At 31.2% G+C, this 27895-nt stretch overlaps 1 protein-coding gene across 2 annotated transcripts in view; it reads right to left on the bottom strand.

Annotated features, from left to right (window-relative positions):
- LOC109174858 (putative F-box/LRR-repeat protein 23) overlaps positions 1 to 27895 on the bottom strand; it is a 109714-nt gene that overhangs the window by 27993 nt on the left and 53826 nt on the right. Inside the window, exon 2 of one of the 2 annotated variants that reach the window (XM_019324090.1) lies at positions 10230 to 10863. In XM_019324090.1, coding sequence (XP_019179635.1) covers positions 10317 to 10863 — 547 coding nt within the window. In that variant the 3' untranslated portion in view covers positions 10230 to 10316. Of the gene's footprint in view, positions 10864 to 27895 lie in introns of those variants that run through there. The other variant, XM_019324096.1, reaches the window with a different exon arrangement.

The raw sequence follows: 27895 nt of genomic DNA, 5'->3' as shown, positions 1-27895 counted from the left end.
CATATATACATCCCTTAAATACTCTTAATCTGACAATTACTTAGCATAAAATAATTTCTATGCATTTTAAAATCAGATTATTGTACTTGACTATTGTTTTTTTTTTTTTTGGGAAAATGGCACTTTTCCCCACTGAGTTATATACTTATAGCATTTTTTCCCCCTAAGTTATTGAAGTGGCTGTTTTTCCCCCTGAAATGTTAAATGGACATATTTACCCTTAAACTAAATATTTAATTTATTTTTTTCTCCAACAAATTATGACCATAATTTGGTTCAAACTAAACAAACACTATAGCAACCAAACCGAAATATTCCAATTACAATTTAGAATCGAAATTCGATATTTAGAGTTTATTAAAATCGTGAACCGGAACGGACGGTTCATGTTCCGAAAAAAAAATAAAATGCATTTATTGTTGAATTTAGACTATTTTAAAATAAAAAATAAAATTTTAAAATAAAGACGGTTCAAAACCACGAATCAAATCCGGAACCGCCACCGCCGGTTCACGGTTCAAGATTCAATTTTTTGATACATAATTTTAATAAATTGACATTTAAATATTGGGTTCTAGATCTGAATTATAACCGTAAACTATTAATTCGATTGCTTTAGTATCCGGTTCAATTCAAATCGAACCGTGGTCATTCCTACGTATACGCAATAATTTGTTGGAGTAGTAAAATAAATAAAATGTTTACTTTAAGGGTATAAATGTCAATTTAATATATCAGGGGGAAAAAAGCACCACTTTTAGAATAATTGAGGGGGCTAATGTACTTACCTAAATAATTGAGGAGGAAAAAGTGCTATAAGTATATAACTCAGGGGCAAAAAGTGCCATTTTCCCTTTTTTTTTTTTTAAACAATGTTTCCCTAGCTTAGACTAAAACTGATTAGTTTTAATTTCCAACTTTATACAGAGTATAAAGTAGCAAACTTTTTTATTTCAAGATGATATCAGATGATGAAAATCACAATTCGATACCTTAAAATAATTCATTAGCCAGGAAAGCCTAGACTGTTTAATATAATATTCTATCATACTAATTATTTATTAACCTGCATGCTATTCTTTACACTAATAGATGCACTTGTAGGCTCAACAGTCATATTTTAAGATAGTACAAATGAATTAATAAGATAACCATTCAAATGAACTATTACAAAATTTTTTCCATGTTAGTAAAACCTAGCAGGAACTAAACAATTTTGAATATGAAATATTCAAGTCATATTGATTCTTATTTATAAAAATTTTTAAAAAAACAGTTTACAAAGTCATATTGTACATGGATAATAAATCTTACTGTAGTACAACTTTAGAAATAACTTTAAAAAAATACAACTTGCTTTAAGAATTCCATAGTTAATTCTTGCTTCCTTTCCATTTGATTTGCAATTGCTTCTCGGGGATTGTGGTTTTTTCAGTAACTCTGAAAATGATAACAAACTAAACACGCTGCAAAAAATATGGAAGTTAAATTTATAAAAAATAAAAAAAAAACAAATTTATAAAATAAAAAAAATATCTCTATGTATCATGAATATTCCCTGAAATTAGCAGAAAACAAAACACAAAAAATACTCCGTATACATAATATGCGGTGAATAATAAATTCTGTTTAGGGTTAAAAAATAAATGATTTACCTCTTGATCATGGAGATTTTTGATATTTCCATGAATGTATGTTCCATGAAATTAGCAGGAAACAGAACACAAAAAACATCAGGAAAAGCAAATGCCATGAAGAAAAATTCTTAGCATGGGTAAAGAATAAATGATTTTTACCTCTTGATGATCATGGAACAAACATTCCTTGCTCTTACTGATTTGGCCTCCTCTCACTTCCGGGACTTCATAAGTTCTTCGTAATCTAACTCAATTGATCTCTTTGTGTGCAGAGGTGATTTTTAACAGATACATACCGAGAAGGCATCTTTTCTTGGCAAATAGAAGTTTGTATTAACAAGTGTTTCAGAAGTGGATAGATGCAGAAATTGGCCACAAATAGTTTCTTCATGACAAAGGATTTATATAGAGGCCAGGAGGATGAAGATATTGTGGTCTGTTCTATGCCAACGAAAAAAGAAAAAAGTGTCTTGGAAGTATGAAATCCTCCAAAACGATTCAGAATCCAAGAGCAGATTCATTATTGTTATGTTCAATTAAATTCAAATTAAATCTGATTCATTAGAATGTATTAGTAGTATTGCAGGTTTACTTCTCCATGCAATTATCAATGTGTAATTAATATATTCTTTAATTTGCCGGCTAACATTGGTAATGCACAATCTAAACAAATTAAAAATTGAACAAAAAATAAAGACGGCTAAACTCCTAGATATCTGTAAAACAATGTAAACACCATTTAATGAGGATTGATCTTAAGCTCTGATGAGAAATTGAAAATGTCTTATTAACAATACATAAAATGCAATAATATTCAATTAATCATGCAACCTGATGGATTATATGAACCCGAGGGTCCGGATTATACCACCCGAATATATGATTAAATATAAAGAACGAACGATAAAATGAAAATAGGGGTACAAATATTATATTAATTGGATGTATAACGCTGTTACAGAGGTTCGGGGTGTGTAATAACGAGACAAGTGTTGTAAGAAAGTAAAAGATGCCTTGATTAGGACATCAAGAAGGGATTTTATAGCACATGTCGCCATAACAACCCCGGTAGACACGGGGGTGCCGCAACTCTTGCCGCGCGACTCGGACAACGCGGAGACCCCGTCCCCGGCCGAGCCCGCAGCTCGGCCAAGCCGACCCCGGGGCTCATGAGGTATCTTACTCTCTCGCGCTGACGACTTCTCGCAGCCCCGAGAGTGGGGGACTGATGATGGAATAATCACGGAGCGGGTCTTAAGCAGGAACAATACGGAGCGGGTCGGACCCGACATCAACGGACTACCCGCGACGCGTGGCGAACCACCCTGAGGTTGGCCCAGCATGAGGTCGGCTCGCCGTCGAGCCGACCTCCATGGACTCGGCCTCGGCCCCATGGGCTCAGCCTCGTGGGCTCGGCCGAGCCCATGGCCGGCCCCTTGGCCGAGCTCTGTGCTCGCCAAGGGCCGGATCCTCGCGTGGAGCGAGTCTCGTGGCGCGGGCCGTGGCTCCTCCCGCGTACCCGGGCCCGTAGCCGTCGGGGGTATAAAAACACCCTCCGGTGTCCTATTCAAGCATCTACTCCTTTCCTAGACAAATTGTCTTGTTATTACATGTCCTGAACCTCTGTATTAGCGTTACACATCCAATCAATATAATATTTCTACCCCAATTATAGTTCTATTATTTATTTATTATATTCCGACATATATTCGGATTGTATAATCCGGACCCCCGAGTTCATATAATCCAACAGAACCAATTAAAGCTAAATGGTGGTATATATATGGTCAGTTCTTTTACTTGTAGTTTTTCCATATTTGTATGCTTGAGTCCCGATTTCCTTTCACCTACTACTAAATTGAATTGGCATGGAAGACAGAGAATAATTCATTGACCAACAAAAAGGTGAAGAGAAGATATCAATCGGATGCCTTTCATTGCTTTCTGATCTCTTAGGCCATCCACACTTGTGGATATTGTGGGGAGAATTCAGAATTAAATCTTCCCTTCATGAGATAATAGCTAGTGTGGACATGAGATAATTGAAAAATAATCTCCCTGCAAATGTAGGGAGATTGTCAGAAAAAAAAAAAAAAAAAAAAAAAAAGAGAAAGAAGAAGAAGCAAGGCTGTGCGCGTTCGCGCACAGCCTTGGGCAAAAGCCGGGCGCGTGCACTGCACGCGCCCGGAGGCGCGTCAGGCGCGCCAGTCGGCGCGCCTGACGCGTCTAACTACTTTCTTTTTTTTTTTAATTTTTTTTTTTGTTTTGTTTTTTCTTTTTTTTTTTTCTCTCCTCTCCCACACTCTCTTTCCTAATCACTCTTACATTATCTCCCCATTCTTCCCAACCAATGTGGATGCTCTTACAAGAATCTCAATGGCTTGAAGAAGTTATCAATACAGTACGATTCTGACCACTTCTTGAGACTCATGTGGTTCTAAATAAGTCAAAAAATCCAAATAACTCACGCCGCTTGAACTGCTTCTTTTGAAACAATTACGGGCCGTTTGGTTCACGGAATGAATTTGGAGGGAATATGAATGTTATTCCATAGGGAATAGAATAGGCAAGGAATAGAATAGGAATTGTATTCTGTTGTTTGGTTCGCTAAAAGAATAGACATTGGGAACTGTATTTCAATGTTTGGTTAGTTAAGGAATAGGAATAGAATATATGTTTAAATTACATTAATAATATAATAAACTAAACTAAAAAAAAAAAAAAAAAAAAAAAAAAAAAAAAAAAAAAAAACAACAACAACATTAAACAAAACTGCTGCGGCTGCGGAACCCTCCGCGCCGCAGCAGTGTATATATATATATATATATATATATATATATATATATATATATATATATATATATAATTATGTATATATAATTAAATATTTAATTGGTAAAAAATAAAATTCTGAAAATTTACCTTTGATGTCGCAGAAAGATTTGCTTGATTTTGATGTTGATGATGCTTTAATTTGATCTGGCTGAAAAAATTGTTTGACTTTGATGTTGATGATGAAGGAATCGATGATGATGATGAAGGAATCGGGAAGGATAGAATGATACGTAGGGAGAGAACGGCGAGAAAGATAAGGTTAAAATTGAAAAAAAAATATTCTATTCCTGAGGACTCAGGAATAAGTTAATACCAGGGGGGCCCTGGTATTAGCTATTACCTCATCTGAGGTAATAGGCTATTACTAGGAACAGTATTCCTAGTAATACACATTGTTACCAAACAGAAGAATAGGTCTGTTACTGGGAATGCTATGCCATTCCCAGTCTATTCCGTGAACCAAACGGACCATTAAAGAATTGAATAGCAAACTTTAAATCTGTCATTTAAAAGTAATAACACCATCCCTCCAGGCATAAATGTTAATAACACGCCCGCATGGGTAGCTCAACTGGTCATAGAGGTGAAACTTTGGAATAATGACCAGGGATCGATCTCACCAGCAGCAGTGAGGGGGGCTCCTTGTACGCAGTGAGCACCGGTCTAGTCTCTATGGTTCATGTTCAGCTGAGTCACCATGATTTACATCCTCCCAAATGCTCTGGTTGTTTTATTTTATTTCTTTTATTTTTTGCCATTTATGAAGGTCATTTATTTTAGTTCTACGTATGGAGTATACTATATAATATAATGAATAACAAATCAATTTGCAATTAACTATCATTTCAAATTTTTAATTAGGACAGAACACATTTTGAAATCATAGTTGATGAGTTGTATATATACAAGCACTTTGGAATTCGGCCTTGGCATAATGGCATGAGTGGTTGGACACAAACCAAGTGGTCAGCTCTAGTCCAATATAGTCAGAAACTTGGGAGCCATGTTATCTCATTTGTGGGAATTAAGTATATATAATTGTACTAGGAGATCTTAAACTGATTTTAAGAGATAATTTTTCTTATTTTTGGAGATTGCTTTTATTATGTTTTATATGACCAACATGTAATTAATACCTTTGATGTGGGGATTTCATTTTTAATGTCCAGTCAAGTTCTTAATTAATGGTTGTTTGAGTTATATAAAAACCACTTGTGGGGAGTGCATAATCGTTTTCACTCTATGCAATAACAATACTCCATGTCTCCATCCGTTTTTCTATAGTGACTATTATACTTATATATGTTGCTTTATCTTTTCTAGTGATGATTAAACATTTTGGTTAGGTTGCATCTCTGTATCTACATAATGTTGCTTTATTGGCTACGTACAATAGTGACTACTTGTTTCTTGTTTATTCTATCTCAATTCTTGAAGTTGTATCTCTATCTTTGACATATTGCTTTATCAAAAGGGTGATCAAGAAAATCTAAGTGAGAAATGCCACATTATTATAATAATGTAATTATAATAATGAAATGACTAATTATTCTCTTAATTACCAATTACACATAAATGCTCATTATTTTCCTAATTACATATATAAGGTAATATACATTATTATTCTTGCTACAGGATCATTGCTAATTAATGGTGTATCACTCACCAAGACTATGTGGTTTAATGGTACCCAGGTTGGACTTTCATTTGGAAGGTTGTAAGTTTGAGCTTTAGTGGAGGCATTATTGGTTCTTTGTGTCTCAGTACGTTGAGAAAGTATGCCAATAGCATTACAAAAAAAATGGGCATTACAAAAAAAATGGTGTATCACTTGTTGCATCAGGTACAAGGCTCGACTGAACCCAAAATTCATGGTGCCTTGCAATGTGTTCTCTTGGATATAAATTGAGTTTTTTATGAGGTAGATTTCTTCTGTAGGACAAATTATATTTTGAATTTTCAAAGGGATGCTGTCAAAAATGAAATAAAAACAAAAAATAAAAGGGAAAATGACACTTTTTCTCCTGAGTTATATACTTATAACACTTTTTCCCCTTCAATTATTTAGGTAAGCACATTAGCCCCCTCAATTATTTAAAAAGTGGTGCCTTTTCCCCCCTGATATATTAAATTGACATTTCTACCCTTAAAGTAAACATTTTATTTATTTTCCTTTCTCCAACAAATTATTGCGTATACGTAGGGATGACCACGGTTCGGTTTGAACTGAACCGGACACTAAAACAATCGAATTAAAAGTTTCCGGATATGATTCAGATCTAGAACCCAATATTTAGATGTCAATTTATTAAAATTATGTATCAAAAAAATTGAATCTTGAACCGTGAACCGGCGGTTCCGGATCCGGTTCGCGATTTTGAACCGTCTTTATTTTACAATTTTATTTTTTATTTTAAAATAGTCTAAATTCAACAATAAATGTATTTTATTTTTTCAGTTCGGAACATGAACCGTCCGTTCCGGTTCACGATTTTAATAAACTCTAAATATTGAGTTTCGATTCTAAATTGTAATTGGAATATTTAAGTTTGGTTGCTATAGTGTTTGTTTGGTTTGAACCAAATTATGGTCATAATTTGTTGGAGAAAAAAAATAAATGAAATATTTATTTTAAGGGTAAATATGTCCATTTAACATTTCAGGGGGGAAAATAGCCACTTCAATAATTCAGGGGGAAAAAATGCTATAAGTATATAACTCAGGGGGAAAAATTGCCATTTTCCCAAAATAAAATATCAAAAAGATAGGAGATACTCTTACCAATAGAATCAACAAAAGAACCAATATTACGTATTGAAATTTAGTACGCAACGCAAGAAACCTTTCGAGCAGGCTTCTAGCTCCAATCCGTATTCGAGTTACAATAACTCCAAAAGTAAAAGAATATAACAAAAGAGAATTAAGAACTCTTCAATATAATTGATTTCTGCATGCCTTTAACATTACATAGAATACGTTATATATATATATATATATATATATATATATATATATATATATTAACTCACTTCTAAAATAATGTAATAATGTAATTATAATAATGAAATAACTAATTATTCTCCTAATTACCAATTACACATAAATGTTCATTATTTTTCTAATTACATATATATAAGGTAATATACATTATTCTTGCTACAGGATCATTGCCAATCAATGGTGTATCATTGTGGCAGAAGTTTGTCGATCAAATAGAAAAGTTGCGAGCTTTGTCGGCCACCCTACACTTGAAGATATATTGAAGTTTGAGGTGAAATTTTGTTTTTATATTTTTGGTCTTACGCTTTGAGACAGAAGATACTGTAAAACGCATAATGGTGCTTAAATGCAGAAGTCTTTTCATCATCATCCTTATTAGTGCTATCTAGCCTGTGTTTGCTATTATGACTTTTAGCCTGCAAATCTTGGGATATTTTCTCCTTTACAAGAAGATTTTTTGGCTCAAATTTAGAATGCTCCCAGGAAAAATTAAAACTAACAACCAGTAGTAATGAATGTACATTGTCTATGAAATGTATTAAAGGGAATAAATTTCAACAGATTTTGTAATACTCATTTAATCAAGGAAATAAATTAAAGCTACAATTATGCCCCAAATAGCTACAATTATGCCCCAAATTCCCTATTATAACTAATATTCATTGTAATAATTTTAGATATGTAATAAAGGAAACCAAATTAAATATTATAATTATTAACTCCAAATTCAATACTTTTGATCATATAAAGATATGACTATATATTAGTTTTCACTTTTTGTCTCTAACATCAGTTTATCACAATTACACAAAAACTCACAGGATCAACAATTCTAAGGGGCAGGAAGAAGCAAAAGACCACAGACAAAACTAAGAGCCAAGATTAAATCTCGAATATATAGTGTTTAAATCATTGTTTTCGTTATATATATATATATATATATATATATATATATATATATACTAGTTTTTTACGCGCATTGCGCGATTGGAATAATGTCCAATATTTTTTTAAAAAAATAAGTATTTTAAAGTATATCAATACAAGATTATATTGGAATTGTTCATGCATAAATAATTGAATGTTGAATTTCCATATTTAAATAGGTAATTCTAAGTTTACAAATGCAAAATAATATAGTCAAGATTGATTATAATTGTCAATAAAATAATTGTATATGTATTTTTGAAACCAAATATGGGACATAAGGGAGAGCAAATAAAAATTAGAGCATAAAATATTAAATATATACTAATATTGAAGAGCTAACGGCTGATTCCCAAACAAGGACATTGCGAGGTAGTTTTCCACTTCAATTTGTTGTGTGATTTGAATACTCTTTTTGTCAATAAATCTCCCAAGTAGTTAATATGATTGGTTTAATTATATTTTGTTTTTATTTTTTTAAAATAATAATAATAATAATAAGAATACTTATTATTATTATTATTAAATATATATGTATACACTTAGGTCATTTTACATGTTAATCTAAAAAGTTAATATATATATATATATATATATATATATATATATATATATATATATATATATATATATATATATATATATATAAGGGGGCGTTTGGTTCAGGTTATATAACATAACCAAGGGAATGTGACTTCTAAAGCTCAAATTCGTATATTTGGTTCATATTATCTTAGAGAATATAACATTCTCAAGGAATGTCACATTCCCTCCACATAGGATTTTGAAGGGAATGTGATTCCCTTCAATTTCTTAGGTTATGTAAGATAACCTTGGTTATGTTAGTTTATATATATATATATATATATATATATATATATATATATATATATATATATATATATATATATATATATATATTTGTAATTATATACTTTTTATTTTTATTATGTTATGTTAGCATATAAAATAATTTTGTTTCTCAAGTTCAAGATTTTAGTTAATATTCTAAAATCATGTAATTATATATGATACCGTTATCTTAATTATTTATTTTGATTTTTAAATTTATTAAAATAAATGAAAATATGTTAAGGATATTATAGTATGTGTGTATAAAAGATAACTCTAAACCAAACATGATTATATTACATACCCCAATTTTAACTAAACACGGGAATCTAATAACATTTGTAGCAATCTAATATTCCTTAAGGTAATCACACATTCCGTGAACCAAACCACCCTTAAGTGAATACATTCGTGAGAAGTGAAGACACGGTTTAAGGAATTGATAAATTAAAGAAATGGAAAATGACACTTTTTCTCCCTGAATTATATGGTTATAGCACATTTTTTTCCTGAGTTGTTCATGTAAGCACATTAGCCCCTTCAATTATTTTAAAAGTGGCGGTTTGTCCCCTAATATTAAATTGACATTTCTACCCTTAAAAGTAAACATTTTATTTATTTTTCTTCTCCAACAAATTATTATTTGTACATAAGGATGATCACAGTTTGATTTGAACTGAACCAAACACTATAGCAATCGAATTGAAAGTTTATGGTTATAATTCAGATCCAAAATCCAATATTTAAATTTCAGTTTATTAAAATTATGAATCGAAAAAATTGAATCTTGAACCGTGAACCAACATTTTCAAGTTCGGTTAGCGATTTTGAACCATATTTATTTTAAAATTTTATTTTTTATTTTTAAAATTGTCTAAATTCAACAATAAATGTATTTTATTTTTTTTTCAGTTCGGAACATGAACCGACCGTTCCGGTTCGTGATTTTAATAAACTCTAAATATCAAGTTTCAATTCTAAATTGGAATTGGAATATATATATTGAGAGTGAAGAACAGGAAACAATTGAGAGTGAAGAACAGGAAATGGAAGTATATATAGTGATCACAATAATCCGTAAAGCCGATCTTTGGATCCACGGATCATTTCATCAAAGCCACCAGGGTCTCTTAATTTAAAGTCCCAAAAGAGTTCGGTTAAATAAACACCAGGATTGTCAATGTGGTGGCTCAGGTCCTTAATCTGTTGAGAGCATCTGTCCCTCAACTCCCCTCCGAGCCAAATATAATTACAGTGGTCTAAGTTGAGAGATTGAAGGAGAGGACAAGCATCAAGGATGGCCTCCACGCCTTTATCTGTCATTCGATTTCCATCAAGTGTAAGGTGTTTCAAGCCATGCATGTTTTCTGCAATGGCAACAGCCTCCTCATCAGATGATCCGTTTAGGAATCCACTTACCTTCTTGATAAAGGAAAATGAGTTGAGGAAAGGGCAAGACTGTCCAGCAGCTTCAATTCCTTGTTTAGAAATATTGGGAGTGTATTCAAGTTGTAGCTCCTCCAACACTGGAAACTCATTAACAGCTTTTCTAAAACCTTCATCAGAAACATGGCTGCAGGACCTAATACCAAGATGCCTCAGCTGTTTTGCTCTGTATATCAACAACAAAAGTACGTACATACATACTAAGATTAAGGATCACATACAGAAAGAGCTAGCATGGGATATATTAAAAGAAAACAAGAAACATATAATTGGAGGCTATGAACCAGGAATCCAGGATTTATTCGCAAATTCTCACCTAAGGAAATTAAAATACATATAAATTTGTTACCCTAAAATATAAAACACACATATATATATATATATATATATATACCTCTGAGCAATGTAGAAGACCAGATCATCAGTAGCAAAATCCGCTAATTTGATGGAAATAAGTTGCCCATCACTACGATTCACTACTTCTCTGCAAATTTTATCCCAGTCCCGTTCTTTAGACGGCTCAGCTTCTAGATTCCCCAAGTCCACATAGCGCCACATGGAGGGGTCTTTCCATAGCCTCCACCACGCAGTACACACCTGTGCGCTCTGGAAACGATCCTCCACACTCAGCCTTTGCAGAATGTTTGCCGTTAACTTCCGCGGAAGTTGCACCCACGACGCTGCTGGATTTTCCATTGTCTGTATTGGTCACTGGTGTGGTGTTAAGGGAGGATCGATTATCTATATATACTACCACCTAAAGAAATTGTTTTCTCTCAAAAGAGCTGAGTAGTCGTAGTCTCCAAGAATTTTCGTTTATCGTAGTATTAAGACCAATGAAATGAAATGTATAAACGCCAACTCCCCAAGTTTTTGCTGAGGCCCAAGGTAAAGGAGAACAAAAAAAGGATAAAGTATAAATAAATTATGAAGTATTTGAAAAATAGTAATTAAGTCATTTCAACTATTTAAAACCTTTATCTTTATCTTTATCTTTATATTCTTTTTCTTTTTCTTTATCTTTATCTTTAGCTTTATCTTTATCTTTAGCTTTATCTTTTTATTTTCTTTATCTTTATATCTTTATCTTTACTAGTATTTTCACCAGTGCGATGCACGGAATGGAATTGTTGTTATATATTAAAAATATTTAAATCGATATATAATTATTTAAGAGTTAATTTCACTAGAGGTGGCATATCTTTTTTGACAATTCCAAATTTAATCCTAGACTATAGTTATTAATTATTACGATTTATTCTATGTTATAATTCTTACGTTAATATTCTTACTATTATTATTAACACTAAATTATTTTAAGATATTATTTTTACCACTTATATTATTATTATTGTTATTATTATTATTATTATTATTATTATTATTATTATTATTATTATTATTAGTTTCTTTTCAAGTTTTGTTAGTATATATAATGGCAGTGAGGCAAACAATAACAATATAACCATAATTAAATATTCTTGTATTGTATTTCGTGAGTCACAATAATAATATAACAATAATTAAATATTCTACAATTCTATATTCTTCTAAAATTTCTATTACCATCATTAATTATTCCCTAATTTATCAAAATTAAATAATTTGACCAATTATAAAGAGAGATTATTAAATAACGCACGGGATAATTTTTTAATTAAAAAAATTTAAAAATTAATTAATAAAACATAAGTTTCTCATAGTTTTTTCTTAGAAACTATTTAATAAAGAATTATTTTTTATAGAAATTGGTGAGCCAAACCACCTACGGCAGTTTGCGGTGCATAGATCTCGAAAAAATACGCGATTTCAAAAAAACATTTGTCCAAAACGGACAACTGAGTCAAAAGTTATGCCTTGCCGAACTTTTGACACTTCACAACTTTAACCCAGAAGTGTTGTACGAATGGGAAAGTAGAAATCAATATATTTTATTGGGAAGAGAGATTTTTTAGGAATTGGGCGTGAAGTTAAAATTTCAGGATTTTATTTTTATATATAGTATAGATGTGCAAAGGGAATTGTATTACACTATTTTATAATTTTAGAATAGAATTTTTACCTAGAATTATTGTACGAATGGAAAGTAGAAATCAATATATTTTAGGGGGAAGAGAGATTTTTTAGGAATTGAGCGGGAAGTTAAAATTTCAGGATTTTGTTTTTATATATAGGCTCTGTTTGGCAAACCTAGCTGAAAAGCTATAAGCTTGGAGCTGATAGCTGAAAAGGAGCTGATAGCTGAAAAGGAGCTGAAAGCTATAAGCTCGAAGCTGAAAATTGAAGAGCTGTTATGATTGAAAGTGTTTGGTGAAATTAGCTTTTTGATAAGCTGATAAATGTAAAAAGACTAAAAAGGACATCTTCATAAAATTTAAATTAGTTTGTTTACATATTAAAATTTAACATTTCATCTTCCAAAAAAAGTAAACACTTTTTAAAATAAAACTATTAGCATGATCATGATCTAGCTTCCCATAATGAAGTAGCAATATTGTTGCGAACCTCCTTCATCTCCATAGAGGTGTGACTTAAATTTTCGTTGATGGAGATATTACTACTTGAATCTTGAAGTTCATCGGGCGGTATGTAATCTGGATGCTGCTCAAGCACATTAAACATCATGTCATCTTGTGAATTTTTCCGAATATAATTATGTAGTGCAAATGTGGCCATAATAACATCAATTTGGGTCTCCTCACTAAACTGCGACATTTTAGCAAGTATCTTCCCTCTCTTATTCAATATTGCAAACGATCTCTCAATACAACTTCGAAGAGAAGAAGGTGCACGATTAAATGCTTCTTGAGCATTAGTTGGCTGCTCTTGTTCAAATTGGGATTGAAGCCATATTGCTAATTTAAAAATAACATTAATAATAATAGTAGTAGTAATAATAATAATAATAATAATAATAATAATAATAATAATAATAATAATAATAATAATAATAATAATAATAATAATAATAATAATAATAAATGTCATAAGGGTTTAATTCATAAGGTTAAAATATGGCATTACTTTAAAATAATAAGGGTAAAGATGAAAAAAAAGTTAGGAAGCTAGTAGCTTATTTTGAAACGCTACCTAAAGTAGCGTTCCAAAATAAGCTCTTATTTTAAGCTAGGAGCTTATTTTGGGAACATTACCAAACAGAGCTTATAGCTTATGAGTAGCTTAAAATAAGCTATAAGCTCCTAGCTTAGCGTTGCCAAACAGAGCCATAGTATAGCTAGATAGATGTGCAAAGGGAATTGTATTACACTATTTTATAATTTTAGAATAGAATTTTTATCCAGAATTATTGTACGAATGGGAAAGTAGAAATCAATATATTTTATTGGGAAGAGAGATTTTTTAGGAATTGGAGCGGGCAGTTAAAATTTCAGGATTTTGTTATTATATATAGTATAGATTATTATTATTATTATTATTATTATTATTATTATTATTATTATTATTATTATTATTATTATTATTATTAGTTTCTTTTCAAGTTTTGTTAGTATATATAATGGCCGTGAGGCAAACAATAACAATATAACCATAATTAAATATTCTTGTATTGTATTTCGTGAATCACAATAATAATATAACAATAATGAAATATTCTACAATTCTATATTCTTCTAGGATTTCTATTACCATCATTAATTATTCCCTAATTTACCAAAATTAAATAATTTGACCAATTATAAAGAGAGATTATTAAATAACGCACGGGATAATTTTTTAATTAAAAAAATTTAAAAATTAATTAATAAAACATAAGTTTCTCATAGTTTTTTCTTAGAAACTATTTAATAAAGAATTATTTTTTATAGAAATTGGTGAGCCAAACCACCTACGGCAGTTTGCGGTGCATAGATCTCGAAAAAATACGCGATTTCAAAAAAACATTTGTCCAAAACGGACAACTGAGTCAAAAGTTATGCCTTGCCGAACTTTTGACACTTCACAACTTTAACCCAGAATTGTTGTACGAATGAGAAAATAGAAATCAATATATATTATTGGGAAGAGAGATTTTTTAGGAATTGGGCGGGAAGTTAAAATTTCAAGATTTTATTTTTATATATAGTATAGATGTGCAAAGGGAATAGTATTACACTATTTTATAATTTTAGAATAGAATTTTTACCTAGAATTATTGTACGAATGAGAAAGTAGAAATCAATATATTTTATGGGGAAGAGAGATTTTTTAGGAATTGAGCGAGAAGTTAAAATTTCAGGATTTTGTTTTTATATATAGACATATAGTATAGATAGATGTGCAAAGGAAATTGTATTACACTATTTTATAATTTTAGAATAGAATTTTTATCCAGAATTATTGTACGAATGGGAAAGTAGAAATCAATATATTTTATTGGGAAGAGAGATGTTTTAGGAATTGGGGCGGGAAGTTTTTTTTTTTGAAAACAACATAAACGGTTTATATTAGAGATATGCTGAAATAGCGTCAGGTGGGATATCATCCCAGTACATAACAGTAGAGTAATCGAAAGCTAAAGATGTTAAAGTATGAGCTACTAAATTATCTGATCTAGGTACGAAGCTAATAAAGCAGTAATCAAACGAAGTAATAATAGACTTGCAACTATCTATGGCATAGCTAACATAAGAGCGAACTGGTCCACTATTGGACGATAAATAATTCTTTAGGGTCAGGCAATCTGTGTAGAGGTGTACACCCCGTTGCCCACGATCCCTGAGCCATGACAGAACCTCCTTGAACGCATAGGCTTCTGCCATTAAAGGCGAGAAACAGTCCGGCAAAGTGGTACAAAGAGCTGTAACATAACTTCCATTCTCTTCGCGTAACACCGCCCCAGCCGAGGCCTTGTTCGTTGTGGGGTGATACGCCGCATCGAGTGGCATGCCCGGATCCCCGTTGGCGCGCTATTGGCGGGATCGACATGCAGCGGCAGCGGCACTCCGGAATTGGGAAGGTGTGCGGCAGCTTGTGTAGTTCCAGCTTGGTGGACAAGTTGCCATGAGTGAATAGCATTCCTGGCCGCTATTACTAGCTTCCTTGGAGTGGGTAGATAGGCATCCCAAACTGCTCCATTCCTGGCCCTGCAGATATAGTATAGAATCGCTGTCGTGAACATAATTCCATCAATATCTAGAATACTCATCACTTCATCAAACCAAGAATGAAAAACATTTGTTACAATAATGGGGATTGGAATGTGGGATTCTTGCCATATAGAATGCAAAAACACATGTAACCAAAGCATGCATGGTATCCTCATGAGCAATACCACACATAGCACATGTTGGATCAATCTCCACTCTCTTTATATTCAGATTGGTGGTAGCTAGTAGGCAAAATATCACTCAAAGCTCTCCATAAAAATGTCTTCCATTTTGGGGGGATTTTGAGGCTCCATAATGTTCTCCATTTATCAAAGGTACCTTGTGTTGGGACATAATTACCAACAATAAGCACAACATAACGCTACGTTCTCAATCAATAACCTCAACTCCCAAGTTTTTGCTGCGGCCCAAGGTAAAGGAGAACAAAAAAAAAAAGGATAAAATATAAATAAATTATGAAGTATTTGAAAAATAGTAATTAAGTCATTTCAACTATTTAAAACCTTTATCTTTATCTTTATATTAGTATTTTTTTTATGCGGTGCAAAAAATAGGTGCCCAATATTAGTACATTATATTAAAATTTTAAATTTATTTAGATTTTAGATATTTAAATTATTCTAAATTATAATAATAATGTAAATCATTTTTATAAATTTGATATTTATATTTTAGGTAATAATTAACATATAACTCAAATATATAATGTGTATATATTATTATTAATGAAGAAGATAATAAAATGTATGGTGGATGCATGTGCATGGTAACAATAGTGGAAAAGATAACGGAAGTTATAATGGTAGGGGTATGTTTGTCCAAAATATTTTAATGTACAACTTTTATAGTATAATGTACAATAAAACTTAACGAAAAAAATGGACATAAATGAGGGGTATAACTTTCATTTACACTTATTATGTTTTTAGATTCTTTTTCTTTTTCTTTTTCTTTATATTTTATCTTCTTTATCTTTATATTTTTATCTTTATCTTTATTATATCTTTATCTTTATTATTATATATAATAAAGCAAAATCTAGCCACAAAATTATCCATCCAAAGTGTGAATGCATTTTGATAGAAACAAGATTAGCAAGTATGAATGCATTCTTCTTCCAAAAAGGCTGAATCCCAACCCTAAGTATAAATGCATTAATTGTGTGGGTGGATGTATTTATACATATTTTTTTGAAATTATTATGTGCATTTATATTTTATAAATTAAATTTTATTATTATAGTTCTATCTCTATCTATATTAAAGCATAATGAAGTATGAAAAAAAGTTTATTGTGTTCAAATTTATTGGTAAAGTTTTATATTTAATATAATTTGAGTATATATTCATTTAATTTAAACCTCAATTATAATTAATTTGACTCCACATATATAAAGAGGAGAAATTAAATATAAAATAAATATAGTTCTTACATAAATAATCTTTTTCAAATGAATAAGTTTTGTGTGGAGATTTTCGACAAATATCGCATGTTATTTTATTTACAAGTTTTATTTAAATACGTTAGTTACTCCGTATATAATTAAAGTAGTTATTTCAAATTCAAATTCCTTTCAAAAAAAAATCAAATTCAAATAATAATACAAGTAACAATAAACTTTAAAATCAACATAATAATAAAATAATTACACTTTTAAAAATATTAAATATTACATAGTATAGTTATACTTACATTTTTAATCAAACTAATTCTGAGCTCAAGAACTCCAAGTACAGTTTTCTGTTTCCACAATCATTACTTTCTTTGCTAATTGAGAGAATGTCAAATTAATAATAGTTCGTGCATCGCACAGGACAATTACTAGTATTGTATATATAATGATATTGTATGGTTTGTACTAATGTCGACTAAGGGGGGTGTATTCAATCAAGACTTTTAAAGAGTTTTAAAGACTTTTAAAGTGATGGATTTTAAATGACTTTTGTAGAGATTTTGTAGACTTTCATAGAATCTTTTAAACTTTCATCAACTTGGTAAGAGTCTTTAAAAATCCATACGACAAACATTTATAGACTTTTAAAAACATTTTCATATTAAAAAGTCTACACAAGTCATTAAAACTCTAAATTGAATACACCCTTGCAAACATTTCATAACTTTTATTAATACATTATTTATAATTTTCTTACAAAAATATATTTTTATAAACCATAAATAAACTAATGTATTGCAAAAAAAAAAAAAAAAATTGATTGTCACAAAATTAGAATATATTATACATAAAGAAAATATAATCAATTTTCACTAATATAATCAAGTTGTAACAACTCATTACTCTCCTCAGGTGCTCACAATGCATAATTTCCATTAATTTATTTTTACCTTTACTCTTTTCTTGATCCCCATTACTATAAAATAAATAAGAATCTCTCCAAAAATTCAACTTAACACAAGCACATATATATATATTAATAATTAATGAACAATAATAACATAAAATTTTGTTAATTATATAAAACGAATTTTTTAAAAATTTGAGTATATTAATTCTACTAGTTGCAACAAAAATTTATAGAAGATTTCTGCTGCGAACAGCACCAAGATGCTGCTATTCACAGCAGATTTAAGCATATTTAAAATCTGCTGCGAACAGGAGCAAGCTGCTGCTGTTCGCAGCATATTTTTGCTGCAACACATGTTCGCTGCTGTGAATAGCAAGCTTGAGCTTGCTGTTCACAGCAGCAAGAAAGAAAAGCAAAACAAAATTGTATAAATAATAAATAAATAAATAAATTATAAAGTATAGTATTATGAAAAGTTCGAAACGTACCGTAAAATTTGGTAGAAATTGATGAAGAATTTGTCTGGTTTATAGAGAGAGAGAAAAGTCTGTAAAGAAAATTGAAAAGTTTGGGGTTGGAGGGTGGGATTTCATCTATTTATATTAATGAAGAAAAAGTCTACAAAAATCCTATTCTGATAGAGTATATGAAAGTTGATAAATATTTGAATACCAGTAGACTTTTAAAGACTCTATAAAAGTCTGAAACGAATACCAGTATACTTTTAAAGACTTCTAAAAGTCTGAATCCAATACCGGTAGACTTTTAAAGAGTCTTTAAAAGTCTAAATTGAATACACCCAAACTTTGAAAGTCATTAACAGTCTTTAAAATTCTGGATTGAATACACCCCCCTAAGATATAAATTTCTTCTATAAATTCGGGCCCCCAACCCAAACTTTCTGGCTCTGCCCTGTGTATAAGCATCAACGAAGATTTGGAACTATATTACTTAATCTGCCAATTTGCATCATAAACTGCTTAACATTAAACATATGTAATTAATTAATGATGTTTTATACACATACAAAATAGGAGAGGAGGCGAGGAGACTGGCCATGATTCTTTGACAAGCATCTTCCGTTCTCTAAGACAAATCATTTCGCGTTTCAGAATTCAAAGAAGCAAGAAAAAAAAACTAGGACCGAAAAAAAAAAAATGGGTGTGAACTTATGGTTAACCTGTCAAAGGACTATTTAAGGAAAAAAAAAAAAACAGACACAAAAAAAATGGGTTTCCAGCACCGCATACAAATAGATAACACTAATAACTAATGAACCATAACGTATAATTTAAGACGTAAAATTAAGAACAATATGAGCCTGATGAGTCCACAAAAAGTAGACAATTGAGAGTGAAGAGCAGGAAATGGAAGTACATACATATAGTGCTCACAAATCGTCTAGGGAATCAATTTCGCCATAGTCCGTTATATAGTTCAAAACAAGATCGGGGAAACAAGCTCCCAAAGGATTAATGAAAATGCGGTTCAGGTCCTTAATCTGTTGATAGCATCTCTTCCTAAACTCCCGCCCTTCAAGCCAAACATAATCACAGTTTTTTAAGTTGACAGATTGAAGGCGAGGACAACCATCAAGGATGGCCTCCATTCCTTTATCTGTCATTGCATTTTCAACAAGTGTAAGGTGTTCCAACCGGTGCATGTTTTCTGCAATGGCAACAGCCTCCTCATCATATGGTACATTTACGAACCCACTTGGCTTGATAAATGAAAATGAGTTTAGGAAAGGGCAAGACTGTCCAGCAGCTTCAATTCCTTGTTTAGAAATGGCACTGCAACATTCAAGTTGTAGCTCCTCCAACACTGAAAACTCATTAACAGCTTTACTAAAACCTTCATCACAAACATGGCTATTGGAACTAATACCAAGATGTCTCAGCTGCTTTGATCTGTATAAAAACAACAGAAGTATGGACATACTCACAAAAAAGCTAGCAAGGGATATATTAAAAGAAAACAAGAAACATATAATTGGAGGCTATGAACCAAGAATCCAGGCTAGAGGCAACCAGCAGACACATCCTAATGGAGTTTATTTGCACATTCTCACCTAAGAAAATGTCCTCATATGATGTGAATATATATAAATTTATTATCCTAATTAAACAACAAAGTGCCCAAAGTACAGCATTAAACCGGAAAATATAAAAAACACATATATACCTATGAGCAATGTAGAAGAGCAGATCATCAGTAGCAAAGTGCCCTAGTTTAATGGAAATAAGTTGCCCCTCGCTGTGATTCACTATTTCTCTGCAAATTTTATCCCAGTCCCATGCTTTACCCGGCTTCGACAAGTCCACATAGCGCCACATGGAGGGGTCTTGCCATAGCCTCCGCCAGGCAGTACACACCTGTGCGCTCTGGAAAAAATCCTCCACCCTCAGCCTTTGCAGAATGTTTGCCGTTAAATCCCACGGAAGATCCACCCACGACACCGCTGGATTTGCCATTGTCTGTACGGGTCACTGGTGTGGTGTTAATGGACGATCGATTATCTATATATACTAGCACGGAAAGAAACTCGATCGACGGTACAAGAATTTCTGTTTCTCTCAAACGCCGGTACAGTTCTCGATGAGCAAGCCCAAGATTTTTGGGAAGGGGAGGAGAAGAAAATATAGATTGGTTTATTTCATTTCTCTATTTTTTTCTTTTTTGGTTTTTCATTTCTCTATTTCTCCAGTTTTTCTTCTCCATTTTTTCAATTTTTCTTTTCTCATTTTCATTCTCCATTTATCCAGTTTTTCATTTCTCTAATTTCATTAAATTTAATCATTCTATATAGAATTTGTACATTTCTACAACAAAGATAATAATAATAATAATAATAATAATAATAATAATAATAAATAATAATAATGTTTGATTACAAAACAAAATACACAAAATCTCATTAAATACATTCATTGTCTCATATAGTATTTGTATATTTTTACAATGAATAATAATAATAATAATAATAATAATAATAATAATAATCTTATATATAATAAAGCTATATGGTCTTGTGAAAATTGAATGTTGCATTTAATTTTTACAAGACCATATGACTTTAAGATGTGAAAGTCTTGTGAAAATTAAATGGGTTTTAAGATGTGAAAATCTCACATCTTAAAGCCATATGGCTTTAAGAAGCATGCATGCAACCCCAAAGTCCATAAGTTTGAAATTAATATATAGCATAGCTATGTGGCTTAATATTTAAGATTGTTGATGTGCATATTGAGGACTACGGAAACAAAGATGCGTTATTCGTGGATTCATCGGATACTATCCAACAACACTCTCCAACTTAATTGACGTGAAGTAGGCTTAGTAACATTAAGATTATATTCTCGAATTATTAGTTCTCATCTTTTATTGATTACACACTTAATTCGATAGTATTTGTAAGAAAAAAATCAATGTTCTAACTAAGATTGTGATTTTGGTCTTTAAATGTCAATTGTATGTTGCTACATCTAGAGTTATAAATCTCAAAGGTCTAAAAATTTTGATCCGTGGTGACTCTAAAATTGTAATTCAATTACTATTGTAGTTTACTAAGTTCTTAAAATTTATAATATTAAATACTATGTACTAAATTTTTAATATAGTTTAAGATTTGTAGTAATCACCCACCTTAAATATTATTTTAATTGTAAATATATTTATGTTCATAATTTTATCATAGGAATTCACACATAATAATTATTAAATAATAAAAAATTTATATATGAATAAACCTCATATAGTGTATATTTTTATAACATATTTTCCGTGCATCGCACGGGACAAATACTAGTAATAATAATAGGAAGATGTGAAGAAGAGGCACGCCCTAGTCAAAATAAATAGCAGAGACAAAGATGAGGCAGTTCACCCGCGTCCTTCCGTTTCTCCATTTTGAGAAACTTGTTTAGAACTTCTCCAAATATCTCCAAATTCCTTAAGGAATGCGGAAAATGGAGATGGAAAATAGTTTTGGAGAAATAAATTTAGTAAACAACTTCTCCAATTTTTATTTTTTCACTTCTTAATTTCACCAGTTTTTTGGAAAATCCTCCATTTTTCTAAGTTGGTAAACGGCCTCATAGGGTGGATAATAATTTTTTGGCTAAAGTGTCATTCCGCACATGATCTTTCTAAGTGCTATTTGGATCCACAAACTAAAAAAAAAAAAAAAAAAAATTCACCTAGAACTTTTCACAGGTTACCTATAGGTTGCAGGTGATAATTTGTTGACATGGATAATTTGGGGTGCAGTTAGATGTCAAGTTTGTTTTGAGGGCATAATTTTTGAAAAAGCGTCGTGAATCTTAAATGCAAGATGTTACAAATGTTCTACTTGATTTTATATTAAGTACTAGTCAAATCCATTAATTAGATTATTTAACAATAATAAATAACGGAAAAAGACTGTAGAAAATAAATCAAGTACACAAGAAAATTGTTTACGCAGTCCGGAGTTCATTCTCCTACGTCTGCGGGGCAACCCACATCTGCCCAATCCACTCTAGATGTTCACCAAGGAGTTATACAATAGGTAAGTACAAAAACGCTACCAGCCGTTACTACCACAATGTGAGCATATAGTCATTAACATGCAATCCAACTATCAGCTTAGGCTTTTAGTTGAGATGGAGCACATGCTTCAATTTGGTATTAGAGTCATGCCAAAGGTTCGGTCTACGTGTTGCTTGGAACCCACCGCACACGTGAGGGAGCGTGTGAGCATATAGCCATTAACGTCCAATCCAACTATCCTTCCTAACATGAAATTGGGCTCTCTCAATTTAGCATGTATCAATTCGTCAGTTTCCAGAATGGGTAGCCTTCCTTTTATAGTAACATATATTCCAACAGATTGATCCACATTAAAAGCCTGCTATTTGATTCAAAGAACCACAACCACCCATTTAATTTTGACATCCTCATAATAAGCATTTAATTTTGACGTCCTCATAATAAGCATCCACCAAAGAGTTCTGCCAATAGTTATGCTGTGCAACCGTGTGCACCACGCATGGTGCACACGGTTGCAAAACGACGTCGTTTTGACTAAAAACGTGCGTCTTATTTAAAAAAAAAAATCAGTTTCGATTCCCCTCAACAGCATTATTGTGGATATATATTTATGAATTATTGTGGATATATAGTTATAAATTTGTGGATATATAGTTATGAATTTATAGATATTTAGTTCATTCATTGTGGATATTTAGTTCATTCATTCTGGGTTTCGTGTTATTCATTCACTATGGATATATAGTTATGAATTTGTGAATATATAGTTATGAATTTGTGGATATATAATTCAAATTATGCACAAAAACTGCTATTGCCGGGAATCGAACCTGATTTTTTTTTTAAGTGGGAAGCGCGTTTTTACTCAAAAAGACATCGTTTTTGCAACCATGTGCACCATACATGGTGCACACGGTTGCACAACATATTTTGCGGAGTTCTGCTGACTTCCCTTTCACATGTAACCAATAATTTAGAGCCATTCAAATAAATATTATAAGATAGTAAATAGTCCAAGAACTTTGCCTAATTTAAATCTATTTATTATTATAAAATCAATTAGTCAACACAAGCTTTTAATGTGTACTAATTGTGTACACTTACAATCTCCCCCTTTGACAATTTATTTGGCAAAAACTATAACATCTTATACTTTGGGCAAAACAAGAGAAATAAATTAATTTTATTAAAAGCCCTTAGTATATATGTCAGACAATAACCTAAAAAAAAAGAAATTACCAAAAAAGCTCTTTTGGACCATGTTCTATCGAATAATCAGAAACCAAACCAGCAGAATGCCAATAACTAGTAGATAATCACTCAGATGATCCAAAATATAATAATGAACTCAGATACTTCAAGAACACAGACAAAGAGATAGAAAAGCTAAATAAAATTTATTCTTCCAAAATGATAAACTTCCATAATAGAGAGATATACTGATTAGAGATTACCAAAAGAAAATCATAGTTGTAGTAGCCCAGACATCATACCAAGCGCACCTTTGCAGTAGTCATAAACCCTGTACATCAAACTTTTCTTAATACCCTCATATTTTCAAAGTTACCAAAATTCCAAAAATCCAAAATTCCAACAGTTTTACCAATACTCCCCCTAAATCCATACTCCCCTTTAATCCAACCATACTCCCCCTTAGTATATACTCCCCATTTTTGCTAATAAATTGACAGAGGTGAACATCAATAGTGGATTGAGTCTGACGGAGTGCCCGGTTGAATTGAACCTGCACAAGAAAATTAGTAACGAAAAACATGCAGAACTTGATAACATATAATCACATAAAGACACACAAATCAAATTGGAGCAGATAAAGAAAATAAAGCATATCAAAGTAGTAAACACATTTCACACATCGGTAAAGCAAATTCAAGCACAAATTCATATAAACAGATTCATAACAGAGAGCACGGAAAACACACACAAATAATACAAACTTTAAATTGGGTCACTCAAAAAAATATTGGTAAATAAGACAGTAAGCACATTTAAGTAATGCACATTCAGGCAGAGATTCATCTGAAGCAACTTCATGCAAGAATTTATTACAGTTAGCACACTAAGCACACAAGCAAACACAAATACGGTCATGACCGGACCAACCAAAACACATTCACATCAAAACACATAGTAACACAAGAGAATACAAATTAATCAAATTGCACCAAATTTATTATTCAAGCAAACATATTTTAACACATGAAACACCAACAAAATAACTTAAGCAAAAAATAGGATTATCAGTTCAAAAGCACCCAAACACAACGTAAATAGGACATTTTAATGAACGCACATAAAACAATCAAAAATAAAACGCAAAGAATAATCCAGGGATACACGTATTAAAAAAAAAAAAAAAAAAAAAAAAAAAAACTAGAAAGGATAATTCATGTTCAAAAAGATATACGCACAATAATATATAAAAAAAATCATCCTAGGCACATTTTAAAGGAGCAGATAATGAAAACACAAATAGCATACAAGAATTACAAAAAAAAAAAAAAACAAAAAAAAAAACAAAAACAAAAACAAAAACAAAAACACAAAAAAAAAAAAACAAAAACAAAAACACAAAAAAAAAAAAACAATTGCAGGGAAAGATAGATAGAAAAAAAAAAAGAGAGAATACCTAGACTTAGGTTATTAGATAAAATAATTAATAGTAAATTGACTAACTTGTTACTCTTATTTGGAATTCTTAATTAGCAAATTGACTAATTAAATATTCTTGTATTGTATTTCGTGAGTCACAATAATAATATAACAATAATTAAATATTCTACAATTCTATATTCTTCTAGGGTTTCTATTACCATCATTAATTATTTCTTAATTTACCAAAATTAAATAATTTGACCAATTATAAAGAGAGATTATTAAATAACGCATGAGACAATTTTTTAATTAAAAAAATTTAAAAATTCATTAATAAAACATAAGTTTCTCAAAGTTTTTTCTTAGAAACTATTTAATAAAGAATTTTTTTTAGAAATTGGTGAGCCAAACCACCTACGGCAGTTTGCGGTGCATAGATCTCGAAAAAATACGCGATTTCAAAAAAACATTTGTCCAAAACGGACAATTAAGTCAAAAGTTATGTCTTGCCGAACTTTTGACACTTCTAGGTTACCAGATGAGAAAGTGATCGTTCATTCAAGAGGAAAGAAGTTACAACTGAAACACTAAAATTGAGTAATAATTGTAAACTACTCCTATACAATAGGCTAGTCAATTATATTACCTTATTGACTAATTCTAATATAATAGGAAATAACAATAACAATAATATAAATAACAATATTAATAACATGGCTTAACAACTTTGGTATCATCAAAATCCTGTAGGAACCGTTGGTAGAAAACAAATAATAATCAAATAAAAATATGACTATTATTTTCTGGAAAGAAGGGAAGAAAAATTGAAGAAATTTAGGAGTATGGGTAAGAAGAGGAGTAGAGGCTGGCAGGTGCCGACGCACACAAGCTCGGGCTTGAAGCAAGCCTTTTTTTTATCTCGTGTTGTTGGAATGTGATTTGCAACGCCCCCCACCCCCCCGCACGAGAGAGCATCTATGCTATATAATTCAACAAACTTCAAAAGAGCTCTTGTATATAAGGGGGGGGGGGGGGGGGGGGGGGGAATTTTCATTCCAAAGCAATGTGGGACAAAAGCTCTCTTTTTCCCTTCATTTTCCAACTCAAATGGGTCTACTTTGAGGATCAATATCTCATTCACCCATTATCCGTTTTGAACGTACAATATATCAATCTCTTCGTCTCACTACGAAGTATTCAAATCAACTTTGACCCGACCCAAATCGAAAGTGGAGTTCACTGATAATTGTACCACAAAATAGCCACTTAACATGTCATTTCATGCCATTTTAAGCTATTTTTTCCAAGAAATCCTAATACAAGTGTTCCTAACAATTTCTCCCTTTTTGATGATGCCAAAACTTGTACAGGTCAACTGTGTGGTGTTAATAGGGGATCGATTATCTGTATATAATAGCACGGAAAGAATCTCGATCCACGGGAAATTGGCTTCAAACTAAAGTTTTCTCTCAAAACAGCTGAGGAAACCAAGTATTATGACCAATGAAATTAAATGTATAAACGACGGTACAGTTCCCGATGTGCAACCCCAAGGTTTTGGGGAGGTGAAGAGAAGAAAATAAATTTGTTGAGGCCCACGGTAAAGGATAAAGTATAAATTAAGTAATTGAGTGTTTGAAAAACACAATTAACTTATTTGAACCATTTAAAACATTACGAAATAGGGTGTAACCAAATCAAGTCAACAACCAAAGCTTGAAGTAAAGTTGATTTAAAAAATCAAAGTTTGAAATCTACTACGTTCTAATTTTTTGAACGGGGTTTGAGTTCAAGAAAATGTAGTGGTGGTATAAGGAAAAAAAAGTTACTTCTTCATTATTAGTTATAATTTTTTGGCATAATAGTAAACGTTTGATCTTAATAAGTGATATCAAAGTTAGGTCACGAGTTTGACTTCCAACAAGAACAGTTAAGACTAAGAATTAGTGTTAAAGGTTTGATCCTAATTGATCCACTTTTATTTTATTTTTTACACAAAATTACAATAATAAATATTTAACACAAAATTACCCATCAAAGCTGTTTTATTTGATCCCCTATATATATATATATATATATATATATATATATATATATATATATATATATATGATCAGTTCTTTTACTTGTAGTTTTTTCATATTTGTATGCTTGAGTCCCGATTTCCTTTCACCTACTACTAAATTGAATTAGCATGGAAGAAGAGAATAATTCAATCACCAACAAAAAGGTGAAGATCAGAGAGAAGTTACCAATGGGATGCCTTTCAGTGCTTTCTCATCTCTTCTAAGAATCGATCTCGAGACTCATGTATATGTGCATGACACCAACAGTGGATACACGTTTTATTGCCATGTCGATCGGTGGATACAAATTTTGGTGATTGAGTTGTATGCATGGCTATTTAAGCCTTCTTAATCTGTTGATGAAATGCATTCTTCATTTCTTCATTCTATCTTTATATTTCTAGACTGCTCTTCAAGTGGAAGAACTGAAGGATCAGGTTTTGGTTTACTTTTTTTTTTTTTTTTTTTTTTTTTTTTTTTTTTTTTTAACATGTGTTACAACTTATATTTATTATAATGTATGTTAATTTGTGATATTTATAGTATGTTATATGTGATAATAATTATTTTAATTGATA

This window comes from Ipomoea nil, unplaced genomic scaffold (genome assembly GCF_001879475.1).
Source record: "Ipomoea nil cultivar Tokyo-kokei standard unplaced genomic scaffold, Asagao_1.1 scaffold0164, whole genome shotgun sequence".
In the NCBI taxonomy this organism is placed as follows: Eukaryota; Viridiplantae; Streptophyta; class Magnoliopsida; order Solanales; family Convolvulaceae; genus Ipomoea; species Ipomoea nil.
Note: the sequence above shows the minus strand (reverse complement) of the source record. Positions and strands in the feature narration are given on the sequence as shown.